Genomic DNA, 16483 nt, shown 5'->3' with positions numbered 1-16483 from the left:
TGGACCGCAGGAAAACTCAGTCATAAAAATGTGTCTATCTCATTTAAATGCACTCGATTAAGACCTAGTTCGAAGATAGCATCCTTGTGCAAATGTAACAAACACCACTCAGAACCAACAAGGAAGTTGTGGACCACTACAATAATATTTAGAGTCAACTGATCTGCACTATTATTTTCCATCCACCTATTTTGATGTTTTCATTGTTAGCGTATCACAGGTATATCAGTCAGCGTTACAAGAATTGGGGTATCTAATGTATCTCTGGCAAAAGAACAGTTCTCCTACAGGTTGTTTGTTCCGCCTTTGATTTCCAGGGTCGTCGTTATTGTTCTTTCAGCAAAAGAGTTCCACTCTGCACTAGTATTTTCAATATACCTACATGCATATTGATGTTATCATTTCAGAGTATCTCATGTATATCAGTCAGCGCTACAGGATATAGGGCATCTATATTCTTGGCAACAAGAACAGTTCTACATGAAGTACAGATTGTCCACCGATTTCCAGGGTCGTAGTTATTGTACTTTTAGCAAAACAGTTCAAACTTTGCATGTAGCTCTTGGACCATTGCTCAATGGACCTTAAACCTTTGATTGAATTAAAGAAAATAACACGTAAATTTCTTGAGATGGATGGGATAATTTTATTCTTGTCATCAAACAAACAACCAAGGAGCATGACGCAACCTCTGGTAAACTTAAAAACAGACAAAAACAAAACTGAGCAGTTAAATTAATACATTCAACAAGCATTGCGACAATATTCTATTCAGAATGTCAAAGAAAATATTATTCCATTTTCAATGCACAAATTGTTAACTTAAACTCGCATATTCTCAGCAACCTTTAACATGTGACGTCACTCTGAACATTTTTGGAAAACATTCATTTGATGCAGTCCTTTCAAACAATTTTTACTTAGACAAACTGTTCAATCGCCACAGGAACTACTCACATTCATAAGCATAGAAAATGTAAAGTAAAAACAACTTTCTGGCAGTGATTTGCATATTTGATTGTAATAATCACTAAAATAGTTCTGACTTCTTCACAGTTTTGTTGACACCACTGATTTCACCACTTTGAAATCGTACCCTTTCACAACCTAAGTCAAGACACCGACATTTCCAAGTGTTTTACCTACTTCACCCATCACTCGGCGTATGTAAAGCTGGACGAGGCAAGCAAAGCGTAATAATCAACTGTACAAGTCCTATTCCAAAATGCTTCTGTACACTTGTATGCACGCAAACAACAGCGTGCTGTTTTCTTCTTTGGATCAGGAGAACTATCAAGTGCTAAAACGCCCCACAAATGAGCAATTTGAAATCACTGCGACCTGCAATCTTGATCTTATTCCTAATAATGCAACAGATCGCGGCGATTTAAATCACTTCTTTGCAGAGTATTTAACATGTAAATCAGGCATTTTTGTATCCAAAATTTGAATACTCCCACTCAAAGCCACGCCTGAATGATGTAATAAATTATACAACTCCCAAGAAGTTTAAAAATGTAATCTCCACATGCGGTTTTATTTCGTTTTCTTGTCGGTCCTTTGTGGTTGCCAAGCTTTCAAGAGTTGCATTGAGAAATAAACACCAAATCCATGAACCTGAACAGCGATAGTGAAAAACATAAACCAGAGGACGACGAGCGGAACTCCTCCAACAGCAGATTTCGGTTTTCTAGTTTGTGCGTAATCCAAGAGGTCGAAAGCCTTCTCATACACTCCGTAAATAATTGGAGCAAACCCGAATACTATTGTGCCGATGATGTACTGTTTTAAAAGAAATACCCGATTCTTTCCTAAACTGGACCATGCGAATCCCATCGCGAGAATACTGACGAGCCAGGCGTACTCCCAGAGTTCTGGGTTTGGAAAATGGAATATTTCGAGGGTTTTCGGCGGTTTGATGTTGATGGCCGGTAAAAGACTGGCTGAAAGCCGCAGCAGCATCAAGACGAACAGACTGAAGTGCAGCATGGCGACGGTGCGCATGCGAGACTTGTTTGCTGCACTGAAAAGACAAAGAGGGAATATGTATAAGCTCCATAATTAATGAAACAGGCAGGCTGGTTCGATTTTTCGACTCAATTTTAAGAAAAACTTTTCTAAAACATTTGGTTCTTGTCTCCGCACTGAAAATGTAAGCAAAAAATGCATGAATGTTTAATGAGATGTTTAAAGGCCTACGCTGTTCATCAAAAAATAAATTCTTCAGACAAAGACTTCCCTGAACCCCACTTTCAAAGGCCTGAGACTGAGTGCACCTGGAAGTTGCTATAATCTTCTTGTTCGTTCTGGAAACCAACAAGCCACAAAATGGCGTTAACAGCATATCGTTGATGGTTTTTTCACCTGGGAAAGATCAGATAATGCTTTTGAAATGGTTAGGCATGTGATACCAGCTGACTTCATGTACGGAGGATGTTGTGAAAATAATGAATGAAGCCGATACGTCTAGAAGATAGAGAATAGAATTCTAATTAGCTGCTGTGAAAAGAGAGTGGGGAGAAAATCTGCACATGTATCATCACATATTTATAATCAATGACCTTATTATCATCTATGCCACTGTTTGCTCCAAGTCAAAAGTAGGATGCAGTATGAGGAAATGAAGCCTCACTACATACATCGCAACTAGACAGGAGCGACTCTAGAAACACCTTCTGGAATGGTGAAGGAAAAAAAATGCTTCCAACAGCTTGATGGTGAAGAGAAATATTACAAGTATTATCAGGTGTCAATTAGGAAAAGATAACCTTCGCCAGCTTCAAAGGCAGAGTATCTTTTTACAGCTGTTTGACTGACTCTCTAAATCAATGAGTGAAAGTAAAGAAGGAGAAGATGTTTTGAAAGGTAAAAGGACTGGCCTTGTGTTAAAACTGTAGATCTGCCTGAACACATTGGCAGGCATCCAGGAAGGCCTGAATAACTGAAGGAGGGTGACGGAGCAGAGCACACACCCAAAGCAATATGTAATTCATAATATCGTTATCACACAATCACAACTAACTTGAACACTAATGAAAAGGAGATGAAGGGAAAATGCAATCAAATTCCCTCCCCAATTCCATCATGGGAAAAAATTGGATAAGCTACATATGTAGAGCAGAAAAGGTTCTTGAGAAAACACCTGCATAGCGGGTAACAAAACTGTTAACAAGAGGAAATACTCATTGAGGCATGAGGATGCAAAAAACAGTATTGGAATGGAAGATGATGATGACGAACTTCAGGACATCCCATGACCCAATCTATCAATGCTATCAGCACATCACCCCCAGAGCATTACTACCATCATGCACATGATATTGATAGGTACCCTTGGCGGCCCTTTTTATAGAAATGAGGAAAAAACATAAATCCCACTGAACACTATTGATGTAATCCTACATTTATGTTTTTAAATTGTACTGACCGTATCTTCCACCATTCTGGAAAGTCAAAGAAATCCAACATGGTTGCAACTGCAAACTGACTTATCAAAGATGAATTATATTCCCAACTCAATCTATAAATAACACTGGCTCCGAACCTAAGCAAACACACGACTGGAAGGTGATCTTGATATCATCATTGAGAATGCATCCCAACCTGTGCTACGTTCCATCCCACTGGTTCATTTCACTTTCGCAAATAAAATGATAATTTGCTTTAAACCAGGTTTACCACGGTGATTAATCATCAGAGCTTTAACCAATCCTGATTCAGCAGACCTAATTCCAAACATTCCTCGATTGAACGGCTATTGAAAACAGCTGAGGGAAATATTTAGATCGCAAATAGCTTGGAAGCGTTGATCTAAAGATTTCATCTTTTGAAACTTTGAATATCACTGATCCCTGCCTATGAGGATACTTTGGATAAGCTACCTACTGAGCCTACTGAGATGTTTCCGACTTGTTAAGAAACTTTGGAGTCAAGGTGCTGTAGTTGTACACTTTACTATGGAAAAGAAAATGTTTCAGCCAAGACTTTTTCAACAGGAGATAACGAGTCAAACTGATTGGACCTTTGAGGAGATATTTTACTGAACTTCCAGACCAATGTCAATGAAAAAGAAAATGTGAGAGAAGGTTTCAATCCTTGGAGAACGCTTTTTTTCGTCTTGAAAGATTGATACGTACATCGTTATCGTCTCTAAAATCCAGGTAATTTTTGTGTCATGTCTCTATTGCCTAGTCACAATCAATTTATCAAAGTTGTCATATTTTAGCATGGTTGGAGTCTCTCATGTCTATTTTTTACCTTTTTTGGCTCTCCTGTCCTGGAAAGTTTTAAAGCAATGAAATTGAAGTTCTACAGTTCTATTATGTGAGAAGTGTTTTTTCGGAAAAACTTCAAAAAACATCACTATCCAATGAATTACTCAATAAAATTTGCAGCAAAAAACAATATTTTTGTTTTGATCAGACCATTTGGAATTCCATCAATCGACCACTTTGCCATACCTCTTGACTGATCCATATGTGCGATGCAGTTTTCTGATTTAATAATGTATGTAAGCAACCTAAGCATACCACTTTACCAGACATTCCTCCCGTCACCCCAACTCAACTTGACCTAAGATGATAGTGGTACTAACATAAACATGATGTGGTAGTCCGAGAGTGCTAGCATCTCTCAAAAGGGGGCAGACATGAGCCAGGATAGTTGAAAGTGCTGTACTATGAATATGAAATTATATATAAAAGTAAATTTGTTCGATTTGGGGGCTACCTGCCCAGGACAGGAGTAAATGAGAATGCCTGAATAGGAAGTGGCAATAATAGCGATGTGGATGTGGATGTGGTCATTTTTGTCATAGTCGGTAGTCCTGATTGCCATTGCCAGATGGATTCAAGCAACCTTAACCCTCAACGGCCACAGAAATTGCAGTATTACCTCAAACAATACCAGGACATTATTTTCAGGGTGACTACATTTCCTTATACACCAAAATCACATGAATTTTTTGCAAAAGTTACCTCATTTTGTAGTGGTTTGCAACCCTTTCTCTGTGTGAAAAATCGCTACCATCAGTGCCAGCAGCACGGGGACCTGCTCTTGAAGACATTTCTTAGGTTTCAGGTTCCATAAATTATTTGACTAACGAGAAAATCGACCTTTGCAGAGGGTAATTTGAGAAATTTTACAAATATGGTAGGACACAGACTTCCGGTTATCGCTCAAAACTCAGAATAAAACCCAGACAAAATTAATTTTTTTCATTATAAAACCTCGTCATGTTTTCTAACAATACATCGAATTTGCATTTTAATCTTTAAACTTGGTCAATAACTCGGTATTAGTGAGAAATACATCGACTTCCGGTGTAACGGTCTTCTTTTCATTGCTTTCAGCGGCTTTTTTCACAAACAAAAATATTTTTCAAAGGCGGCACATTACAACGGAAGATGTCTTCCTACCGACCCGCCAAAGTTTTCGCTTCTATCTCCAATAAACCTCATAGTAACTCTGCCAAGCAGAGCAAGAAACTAGAGAATGAGGAGACTAAGCAGGTCACGGAAAAAGTGGTCAGAGAAAATGAAATTCAGGTCACCGCGTCGGGTGATTTGTGTCTTCGTCCAGATCGTTGTCGGGTGAACATTGCGATTTCAAGTTCCAAGGAAAATGTGCAAGATGTGAAAAACAGTGTACTGAGACGCCTTGACTATGTGGTGCAGACTTTACATAATCAGCAAGTAAAGGTAAATACAGTCATTCTCATCTTGTACCCGGTAGCCTGAGCAGGCCTTCGACAGCGACCAACACCAATCTGAACCAAAACTTTGAACCAAAACTCCGAACACGGCGGATTCAGAAGGCCTAGGCCTACGGACAATGCCATAAGCCACTGTGACCCTTTGTTCCGGGTGAAACGCATGACTAGTCAGCACCCAAACAAACTTTTTCGAAAAGGTCATGTACAAAGACAAGGTTGTTTTTGTGACCCTGAGTTGACTGAAACTCCACCTTAATTCGACGTGATGATGTACAATGTTGGTTTTCAAACTGCCGTATCATTCCCTTTATTGAAATGTGCTTTACTTCTATTCTTGCAGGATGCTGATATCACCATTTCCAAAGTCCTCCGAAAAGAAGATCGATATTGTTACATGGATTCTGTTGTGACCGTCGTTTTTGTCGATGTAAACAAGTGCCAAACTGTGACCAACTTTTTAGCAGAAAAACTGGATGAAACTGTAAAGATCTCATTTCCAGAGTTCTTTCATAGTGGACCAAAGTTAGAAACACTCAGGTACAGGCTAAGTTGTACATGTAGCTCAACAATCCAATGTTGAAGTAAATGAATCGAGGCGAGAAGCAGAGTCAATCAACTAGATTCAACCCATTTTAGTTTAATTTTCCCTCCAATATTCCTGTTCTTACCTTTATTATCTTTGTTCCTCACGTCAAGTGTTAGCCTATGAGTTTAAAACTTTTTAGATTGCATTCTGCACTTGTGTTGTAACAACTAAAATCTGCATAAAATCCAGAAACTGAAAATAAATCATCTCGTTCATAGCTACTGTTTGTTCTTTACAGGAAACAAGCATGTCTAAAAGCTGTAACTAATGCCAAGCAGAAAGCCCAAGATATTGCCAAGTTACTAGGACACTCGTTAGGACGGGCGATTATGGTTCGAGAGGAGGCAGTGGAGGAATGGGATGGAGCCCCAGATGGTACTTCACCTGATTCAGACGGACCGATGACCATTCCTCAGAAAATGGATCAGGCAACGGTTAATGTGTGTGCAAAAGTGTTTGCCTGTTTTGAGATGAAGTTAAAAGAGAAGAGTAAACAGGCTGCAGTCAAAACTTAAACTCTGCATTGCTGGTGAGGTCGGGTGAATAACTCACCAAGTATAAAGAGTGTTCACTGGCTGGTCCAGTATGTATGAAAATCAATTGGACATCTTTGTACAAAGAAACAGAGTTGGTGTTGCAATGGCAAGAACAGTAGTGTGGAGGTCAGCAGACCATGTGTGACGTATGATTGAGATCGTGTCTTTAGAAAAAGAATCGAGCAGAAAACTTCTATATTAGATAGTGTGAAAATGGTCTGCACATGTTTAATATGTTCATTCATCGTCTGACTTTTGAACGAGTATTTTATTTGGGTATAAATCATTTACCTGAGAGAGTGGCTGTGCCATTGGTTTTAGAAGAGAGATTGGGTGTAACCTCCACATGATGTGGTAGCTGTATAGATATAGGGCTTCTAACTTATTTCACAGTTAGATAAATAACTGTTTGTAGTATTAGCTGAATGGAATGTAGGTTTTGGTATGAGTGCAATCAAGAATTAATAGTCGTTATTAATTCTTGGTACAATGTAGTGGTAGTGTTACAAATTTTTATTGCTCAATAGTTCTGAGCTCTCACAGAGACACTGTTGTTGACATGTGAGAAAGTTTCAAATCACATGCCTGTAAATATATTTTTATAAAATCTGAAATTGTATTAAAATATCAAGCTCGTGTTTGTTTTATATTGCTCTGATGAAGTGTGATTCTTCTGTCCTCATGAATGAGATAGAAATGTCACACATATTGCAGTGAGACAAAATCTCGTGAAGTTGATGAAACTTTTTGGAGAGCCCTGCACTCCCAAAGAGCTGAAAACAGGATCCCCTTTCCACCTGCCAGTCTCTTCCAGCCAGAGACCATTGGCACTCATGACAGTCGCCACCAACCAGTCTGCTTTTCCAGATCCTGAGACAACAAGAGAGTGAGAACAGTTTCCTCCAAGTAGTGCTGTGAACCCTCCCTAAAGATCCCAGTCCTGTCTCCAATATGAGTGATGAGGACAACCTCTCCCAGGGATATGAAGAACTATATCTAAATAGAACCAGGTGTGATTTGATCTTTAAATCACACCTGTTTAGTCATAATTTTACTAATGTACAAAGCCCATCCTGCACCTGTGGTTTTAAGAATCAATCCACAAAACATATATTTCTCGACTGCCCTCCACTTCTAGATCTTCGTGTCTCACTGTTCAATGACCTGGGTTGGCTGACCAACTTTTCTTTTGTCAACCTTCACCGCATAGGTGAGCGCCTGCAAGCCCTCTTGTATGGTCACAGTTCCCTTTCAACAGCTACTAACAAGAAAGTGGTTGAAAGAGTTGCCAAATTTATTTTTGCTGTGGTAAATTACTTTGCCGACCATTGAAAGGGCTTGCAGCGCTGCATCTCAAAATTACAAAATTTTATTCTTCCTACCTCTTTGCTTGTCATTATCTTATACTTCCTTATGTTATCCATTGTCATTTGTAAATATATTGTTTGTAGTCCAGGGCTAATAATGCACATCGTGCCTCAGCCCTGGAAATTTATACCTTTTGTAACTTTGTATCTTCTTGTGATTCTGAATAAAATTTCATTAAACTAACTAACAAGAGAGTGAGGACAGTTTCCTCCAAGTAGTGCTGTGAACCCTCCCTAAAGATCCCAGTCCTGTCTCCAATATGAGTGATGAGGACAACCTCTCCCAGGGCCGTAACAAGGACTTCTGTCCTCCAGACGGGATCACTACAATGGAACCCCCCTTTATTGAGACTGTGAGGACAGTCCGCTCCTGAATTCCCTGAACACAGAGAAGAGCATTGGAGAGGAGGATTCGGACAGAGTGATCCAAGAGAGTTGCCTTGGTCCCAACAGTCAGGAGGTGCCAGGTGTGACATGGCTAGAGACACCCAATCTATCTTTACGAACGAGACAGTCGCTGTCACAATCATCCCTTTCAACCTGAGATATCATTTGTCACAACAATTCCATATTCACCAACTGTGGTTGTACTGTAGACAATATCCCATCTGTAAAGAATGAGGGCAGTCTCCTCTATAATTCTCTGGACACAGGGGAGAGTATTGCAGTGGAGGAATCAGATAGAGTGTTCCAAGAGGGTTGCCCCTGGTCCTAACAGTAAGGAGATGCCAGTTTTGGGGGCCAGCATGAATGCCATGTCACAATAATGTTCTATTTCCTCATACCTGGAGCTTATGAAATGAGGCACAACAATACTTATTTAGACGTGATATAAGGACACAGGAGTAGTGTAACAATGTTTGTGGCAACACCTGTGACTCCATGACTACCAAAGCCGATCGTCTGGTAGCCTTGCTTCCCGGTCACAACTATTCTATCTTCACGAATGAGATGTGTCTCCATCACATCCATTCACTTTCCATTTTCACCAACTGGTTTGCAGCAGGGGCACAATATTTTGCGTCGGCTTTTCCAGATCCTGAGACAACAAGCTAGTGAGGACAGTTTCCTCCAAGTAGTGCAATGAACCCTCCCTGAAGATCCCAGTCCTGTCTCCAATATGAGTGATGAGGACAACCTCTCCCAGGGCCGTAACAAGGACTTCTGTCCTCCATACAGGACCACTACCAGGGGACCACCCTTTATTGAGACTGTGAGAACAGTCCGCTCCTGAATTCCCTGAACACAGAGGAGAGCATTGAAGAGGAGGATTCAGGCAGAGTGATCAAAGAAAGTTGCCTTGGTCCCAACAGTCAGGTGGTGCCAGGTGTGACATGGCTAGAGGTGCTGGATGACAACAAACCAATCCATCTTTACGAACGAGACAGTCGCTGTCACAACCATCATGTTCTATTCCTCATACCCGGAGCCTATGAAATGAGGCACAACAATACTTATTTAGACGTGATATAAGAACACAGGAGTAGTGTAACAATGTTTGTGGCAGCACCTGTGACTCCATGACTACCAAAGACGATCGTCTGGCAGCCTTGCTTCCTGGTCTCAATGTTCAAGTCATAGTAATCCCACATGAAGATGATGGTGGCTTCTTGAGAACAATTCTATACACCAACCAGTTCACAACCAAGACAGATCCAGAGTCACAACTATGCCATCTTTACGAACGAGACAGTCTCTGTCACAACCGTGAACTTTCAACCGGAGACATAATTTGTCACAACCATTCCGTCATCAAAGACTGGCTGCACAGGAGACATTATTTTCCTTGGTTAGGACTGAGCATAGTCTCCTCTAGACTTCTCTCGACATCCAAAAAAAGAGGGGAGAGCATTGCAGAGGAGGTAGTTCCAAGATGGTTGGCCATCTTCCAAATTTACCGCACTTTTTCATAGAGAACCTACTCTATACAACCAAAGTCTTTCAAATGAGCAGGTCTAGTTGGAGTTTCAGAAATGGACGGGGCTTCAGATCCATTCAAGCACAACTGACTTGTATGGGGAGTATGGGAAATGATGACAACGAATCTTCAATTATCAGAGAACTACCAAAAACCAGACAATATCCTTTAGATTGGTACATCAACATGATCTTTATATTTCAGCAAAAAATATTTTACAATATTTTGTGGAAGATTAGCACAAGTTCACCAGCTATGAAACTATACAATGCCTGACTGGCAGTAACCCAAACCACGGGTACTCCAGCCAAACTGACAACACTTATAAAATATGGGTGTTGACAGTTGGGCTGGAGTTTTGATCCACAGGTGCCTGTGTCCAAATTTCTACTTCTTAGATACAGAGATAAACCGAACACATAATTGATAGTTTTGAAGTATGAATACACAAAATAGAAAGCAGTAGGACAAACAGCAGCAAGACAAAGAAGAAGTGATGACTGTTGGCAATTTATGGTAATTATGTTGGCCACATTTTTAAGTATATGATCATAATGATAGCAGGTTAATTACCTACCCTGCTCCTAACGGAACGGCCTATGGCACGATGAGTAGATTTCTCCTGATCATCTAGATAGAAATTTACAACAAAATGGCAGAATCAAAAATGTACACAATTAAAGAGCCTTGAAAATATACAGCAAAATATACAGCAGCTATGATGGAGTGATTGAGATCTTTAGTAATAACTCACTCGAAGGCATGAAACTTAAGAAACTCAAATCACAGTTGAACTGTGTAGGATAAATAAATCTGTCCATACAAAATTAAAACTTCAAGGTTCAATCTCAAGAAGATATTCCTTCAAGATCTCAGGAATATCCAGCAAATCAACTCGTCCAACCAAGTTACGATCCAATGCCTTATAAACAGCAATCCTAGCATTCTGTTTGAGGCTTCGCGGTTGACAAGACAACTCGTTCAAAATGTGGTAAAATCGTTCACATTTCTGATTATCGAACTTTGACTTGGCCATGTTCAGGCTCTGATAGACTATGTCATGATCCATGGAACTGTAGAACAGAAGGAGAAGTTTCAAGATGTAGTGATCGCCAAGGAGTGCACTCAAGTCTTTAATCTGATGCATGTAGTGGTTGACTGCCTGCGTCTTATTGTGTTTCAGGAAGATGGAACTTTGACAATGAACGATTGTCGGATCAGCAGGGTAGGGTTCAATATCAGGGTCTGCACCCCTCTGGAGGAGCGTCTTGACCCACAAGTAGATGTACCGGAGGTCATACACTGATGTCACACAGCGTGTGAGTTGGACAAACTCAACGAGGGCGTTGCCATTTCCTCCTTGGAGGTATGGTCGGCGGCGCCGTGAACTGTAGTTGGGATTTAAACCGTAGGACAACAACAGATTTAAGACTTGGTTTACAAACATGGCATTCTCTCTTTTCATTTCATCAGTGTAGCTTGGTGCAGTGTAGCAAATGCATGACTCTCCGAGGGCAGTTAACATGGATACACACAAACCACCACTGTGTCCCACAAAAAAGTTCGTATCAGCACCATGTTTACAGAGCACGTCCAGGCATTCGACAAAATCACCGGTATACTGTGGAAGCACATCCTGGTCAATGTTAAGCAATGTCTGCAGGATTATTCTCAGGGGAGAAAGACCAGCAGGGTTACACTGATTCACCATAGCACCATATTTGAGAAGGGTATCCATTGCACGGTCGAATGCCTTCATCGTAACTAAGTAACCCTGCCTCCAGTGTAGTTGCTCCACATTCGGAGCGGCTGTGAAATAGCTATACAAATTCTGGATTAGCTTTTGGAAAGCAGTGTTCCCCGTCTTATTCTGGACCTTCAAATCACAGTTATGTTGAAGAAGTAACTCTAAAGTCTCGACCACTTGTTGCTGGTAACCCCACTGCGTGTCCATGGAAACGTCTTCTAAATCTTCACCTTCGTAGCACAAGATGTCGCTCTGGACGACAGAGTTTACTCGATGATTGACATGTGAGACAGCATAGTGCAAGGCAGTGTTCCCTGAACTATCCACTGTGCTCGTGTCCTCCTCCAGACCATTCCCCAACAACAGTTTCAAAGACCCAGCTAATTCAAGCGGTGCATAATTTCTCCTGAACAAAAGATGTAAAGCTGTCTCAGACTTTTTCGTCTTGACATGAACATTGGCAGAGCTCTCAATCAAAAGTTTCATGCACTTTTCGCCGTATGGCAAACTGTAGAATAGCGGGCAGTGCCCCTCACTGTCTCGAAAGTTCACATCAATGTTGTTCTGGTCACTAAAGTAGTGAAGTATTGAATACACATAACCATGTTGAGGGCTGGGGGGTCTTCGATCAGGAGATGATTTGTTATCATTCAGTGAGGAGTACTGTCCAAGAGACTCAAGGAAATAATGAATGCACCTGTAGGCTCCGAATTTACAAGCCATATTGAAGAGGTTTTGCATTTTGTAAGGCACAGTTGCACTGTTGGTTGCAGCGGCCCTTAGAAGAACCTGAACCACTTCCAAATGATCGTTTTCTAGCGCATAGTAAACAGGCAGCATCGGGTCGGAACTTCCAAGGCATTTAGGTCTCTTCTGGAAATACCCGGTAAATGGTACAGGCAATGAGCCACAGTTGGCTGGAGTGTGAGAGTCTGGGTAGCACACTGACGACTGGATGTCAGCCTTTGCACCAGCCAGCAATAGGTCTTCAACAATCTGACCATAACCCAACTTGGACGCCAGATGCAATGGTTTACTGCAGCCACCAATATTGAGATCCCAGCCACGTTCTAAAATGACTCGAACACCACTGATTTGGTTTTTGATGATGCAGTACTGCAGAACGTTATATCCAGTGTCACCTGCAATGTCCGAGAGGTCCTCATTCTTTGGGCAGCTATCAAGGTTCAGTTTAAATTCCCTGAGGTCATATTCAACTTCTTTAACCAAGTCAGAACCTCCTCCTCCACGCTCAAAAACTTTCTGCCCTGCAGCATCATGCCTGCATTCCTTTGAAGCCTCCTCTATTAACTTCAACTTATCAACAATGTCAAATAGCTTCCTCACTTTGTAGACAGTTTCTTGCGTGGGAAGAACCTGAGTTTGTGCATGATGGAAGCCTGGGATCCAACTCTTGGTGTACTGGTAGCCACTGTATAATCTCCCAAAGACAGCTGACAGCATGGCCGATTTGGGACTGCAGGCCACTGGAAATAGACAAATGCAAAAAAACATTGATAACCATAAGGCAGACGTAAACAGTTGAACTTCTGTTATGGATTACATGACTTCTCAGGAATGATACATGTAGCCTTCTCATTTGTTTTTCTGTGTTCATTCTGATCCTGTGAGCATTTGTCAGTTAGAGTTGTTGTTTGTGTCACCAGCTTCGACCAAAAAGAGTCCATCTCACATCACACTGCTGACTTGTGGTACCAATGATCATGATGATGTTTTTCACTTGATGTCACTAGATACTTAAGGCAGTCATCACACTCCTCAGTCCTTGACATAGCCTTTTGGTCTGGCCTACTCTGTCCATACTCGACATCCCAAGTTATACTCACGCTAGTCAAGACGTCAAATATATCATATCATTACCAATATCATGCCCAAGTCTGGGCCTGGGCTATGAAGTCTTTGGACAATCATAAAAAAGGTGGTAAAATCATACCATCACCAGCCATTGGCCTACTACAGTCTACATGGTCTAGCAGCATGTCCAGTAATAGAAAGATGAGACTACACAGTCGAGTTTACATTTGACATTGCAGCAGTACTGAAATCCGGGTTCTATTTTCGGACACTAAATTAAGAGTAGAAATCTTGCAGTAAATGCACGAATATTCATTGTTACAAAAGCTTCCTAACATATGTTTACCATAAAGAAAACTTTTAAGTTGTTGTCAGCCTTGATTCACTGTTTATTCAAAGGAACGAAATCAGCGCCTCTTATGTCAAGATTGCCATCAACATCGAAAACTACACACTTACAACAACGTGTACAAAATGTGCGAAGAAGTAAACAGCGTCAATAATTTCCACATTTACCGGGACTACTAGTTATCATCCTCACTAATAGGTGGCAGCATAAACATTTGACCTGCAACGTATCTAAAACGTAAGTGGAGTCAAATCCATGCGATTTGCACTAGGCCTACATATAAAGGTTGTGGTATGTAACTAAGTTTGGACAAAGATACACTGTGATCTAACGGTCATCGGTACCATGTTTGGGGTTCAAGGAATAACTCGTCCCCTATTCCCCCCTAAAGGGGGAATTTCCACCTCAAACGGGGTGATTTTAAATTTTAAGTAATCGCGTGGTTCCACTTTTTTAGCTCAGATGGCGCCAGCTGGGGTCCTGTGATAGTGATAATACAGCATATGCTGTCACAACCAGACCTGATAGACAGGAGATGCCGACACAACCAGACCTGATGAAATTGCAGAGACTGTCACAACCAGTCCTGGCGAGATAATGCTGCTACACCCAGAGCCAAGGGCAGTACGAGCAGATCCTCACCTGATAATCCATCTCAAAGCAGACCATGCAATGAATGAGCTCGATAGCAAAGATTACTTTGGAGCAATCCTCAACCCGCGTTCATGATTTGAAACATACTGAACCTATAATGTGACCAGGCCAATGGGAAGGATAGAGGTCCAAGTCTGAGTGCCTTTAATAAGAATGACTGAACACTTCATTTCACCACAAAGATTTTTATTTTCTTCAAAATCAGAACAATACAACAAGACATTTGGTCATCCATGCACAGGTCCTTGGGGCATTTTTAAGTTTTGAAGTCAGAATCTATAGTGTTTTGCCAAAATGTACACAGGGTGTCTCAAGATTGACTAATGCTTCATAGGAACAATACCATAGACTAGTGGATAGATTGTACAGTTACATTATTCAACTTTCTGTCTCAACATGTAGTACAAAATACAACACCATAATAATTGAATGAATTAAATTTCACTGAAACAGGCTATTATGAGGTCGAGGCAGGCCAGCACTGTGGCCAATGGGATACTAGTTTAAATATATTTCAAGAAAGAAGAGTCTATTGACCGCCTCCTTTTTTAATATTTGAATCTGCCAGGAAAATGTCTACCTCAACGGGTTCTCCACAGGGTTTTCTCAAGATAGAATCATACCCTTGAATAAAAAGAAGTTTTACCAGTGTGTAACACAAGGTGGTGGCCCTATAGAAACCCTTTACATAATTCTAGAGCAATGTAGGGCAGCTGCTTCCAAGGTTGGGTGAGATGCCCTAAAAAATGGCCTTGTGGAGAGCACTGCTTTACTGCATTTACATGTAGAATGTGCACTTGCAACCCCCCATATTACAAATATCAAACATAGTCAATGAACTAGTTCTTCCTGAAACACAACTACACATAGAAGTAGTACCTCACTGACCACAGCCCGAATTTCTCATACATAAATTAGCTATATCCCTTGCACATGGGTGCCGGATTTGAACCAGAGAACCAATGAAGCGTAACATGTACTAAACATAGTTTTAACTTCATATTTAGGGTCACTGACTGCAAAAAAACAAAACAAAAGTAAACCAGTCCTACAGGATCATAGTAGCCAATACTCAAAATAAATCACCTGCGGCCAGTTGTTCAAAAGAAATTTTGTCACTAATGCCTGCATCAACTTATTTTGGCGTCATCTCCTAAAAGCATTTAGACAGCGTTAGTTACAAAGCTTGTTTTGGACAATCAAACCCTGCACTAAAATTAAGCATAGAAGATTACCACTAAAAAATCAACAACGATTATAAAATGCATATGCAGCAAATAATAAATACAACAACAATCCTCTCATGACACTGACCACATTTGTAAAATGTACAATATTTACAGTTAACATATTTCGAGGCAATATGATGATGGCTCTAATTGTCACAGCAGAAGATACTCATAATAATTACTGGCAGTGATTCATATCTAATGCAAATTATTCCACTGAGAATACACTTACATGTAGATCTATTAGATAACTTTGCATCCAAATCTTACTGTGTTCATTTCTAACATTGTTTATTCCACTCAATTGTTTCTCCTGACACCACTCTCTCAGTTCTCTTCTCACAACAAGAGGGAGCCACAACTGAGAAAGGCAGCCACGAGATCCTGGCTCACACCTGTGTCTCACTATGGTCTCGCTTTCGGTTGTTTCTGTAGCCCTGGATTGCCCGCCATATTCGCAACTGCACACCACCCCTGAAAAACGAAACAGAACAGATTCAATCTTTCATCAATCGATCAAAGTACCACTAAAGGCATGAGTACTAAGGGTGGTTCCACTGTATCTGAGC

General features: G+C 40.8%; 4 protein-coding genes across 10 annotated transcripts in view; 1 reads left to right on the top strand and 3 right to left on the bottom strand.

The window, feature by feature from the left end:
- Positions 1 to 622: 622 nt before the first annotated feature.
- LOC135488444 (protein jagunal homolog 1-like) lies at positions 623 to 5320 on the bottom strand. Of its 2 annotated transcripts, none has more exons than XM_064773053.1 (2): positions 4977 to 5320; positions 623 to 2023 (listed from the first exon to the last, which is right to left on the bottom strand). In XM_064773053.1, the coding sequence occupies exons 1-2, from the start codon at positions 5063 to 5065 to the stop codon at positions 1537 to 1539; spliced, it is 576 nt and encodes a 191-aa protein (XP_064629123.1). In that variant the 5' UTR covers positions 5066 to 5320; the 3' UTR covers positions 623 to 1536. The 2 variants fall into 2 exon arrangements, with proteins under 2 accessions (XP_064629123.1, XP_064629124.1); XM_064773054.1 differs by lacking the exon at positions 4977 to 5320 and adding an exon at positions 3428 to 3616.
- LOC135488443 (interleukin-1 receptor-associated kinase 1-binding protein 1 homolog) lies at positions 3997 to 7685 on the top strand. The gene is made up of 4 exons (XM_064773052.1): positions 3997 to 4160; positions 5352 to 5699; positions 6054 to 6250; positions 6538 to 7685. The coding sequence occupies exons 2-4, from the start codon at positions 5406 to 5408 to the stop codon at positions 6812 to 6814; spliced, it is 768 nt and encodes a 255-aa protein (XP_064629122.1). The 5' UTR covers positions 3997 to 4160; positions 5352 to 5405; the 3' UTR covers positions 6815 to 7685.
- Positions 7686 to 10294: 2609 nt separating this feature from the next.
- LOC135488010 (uncharacterized) lies at positions 10295 to 14130 on the bottom strand. Its single transcript, XM_064772368.1, has 2 exons — positions 14029 to 14130; positions 10295 to 13354 (listed from the first exon to the last, which is right to left on the bottom strand). The coding sequence occupies exon 2, from the start codon at positions 13329 to 13331 to the stop codon at positions 10956 to 10958; it is 2376 nt and encodes a 791-aa protein (XP_064628438.1). The 5' UTR covers positions 13332 to 13354; positions 14029 to 14130; the 3' UTR covers positions 10295 to 10955.
- Positions 14131 to 14854: 724 nt separating this feature from the next.
- Positions 14855 to 16483, bottom strand: part of LOC135488755 (mitogen-activated protein kinase kinase kinase 15-like) — an 18937-nt gene continuing 17308 nt past the window's right edge. For all 6 annotated transcript variants that reach the window (XM_064773522.1, XM_064773524.1, XM_064773523.1 and 3 more), the window contains one exon: positions 14855 to 16388. In XM_064773522.1, coding sequence (XP_064629592.1) covers positions 16304 to 16388 — 85 coding nt within the window. In that variant the 3' untranslated portion in view covers positions 14855 to 16303. The remainder of the gene's footprint in view (positions 16389 to 16483) is intronic.

This window comes from Lineus longissimus, chromosome 5 (assembly GCF_910592395.1).
Source record: "Lineus longissimus chromosome 5, tnLinLong1.2, whole genome shotgun sequence".
Taxonomy (NCBI): Eukaryota; Metazoa; Nemertea; class Pilidiophora; order Heteronemertea; family Lineidae; genus Lineus; species Lineus longissimus.
Note: the sequence above shows the minus strand (reverse complement) of the source record. Positions and strands in the feature narration are given on the sequence as shown.

Excerpts from the sequence above, each read along its gene's own strand:
- LOC135488444 (XM_064773053.1), bottom strand. The coding sequence starts at position 5,065 with ATGTCTTCAAGAGCAGGTCCCCGTGCTGCTGGCACTGATGGTAGCGAT. Across the intron at positions 2,024-4,976 it reads GCAAACCACTACAAAATGAG|TGCAGCAAACAAGTCTCGCA; the intron begins GTAACTTTTGCA and ends TTGTCTTTTCAG.
- LOC135488443 (XM_064773052.1), top strand. The coding sequence starts at position 5,406 with ATGTCTTCCTACCGACCCGCCAAAGTTTTCGCTTCTATCTCCAATAAA. Across the intron at positions 5,700-6,053 it reads TACATAATCAGCAAGTAAAG|GATGCTGATATCACCATTTC; the intron begins GTAAATACAGTC and ends CTATTCTTGCAG. Across the intron at positions 6,251-6,537 it reads CCAAAGTTAGAAACACTCAG|GAAACAAGCATGTCTAAAAG; the intron begins GTACAGGCTAAG and ends TGTTCTTTACAG.
- LOC135488010 (XM_064772368.1), bottom strand. The coding sequence starts at position 13,331 with ATGCTGTCAGCTGTCTTTGGGAGATTATACAGTGGCTACCAGTACACC.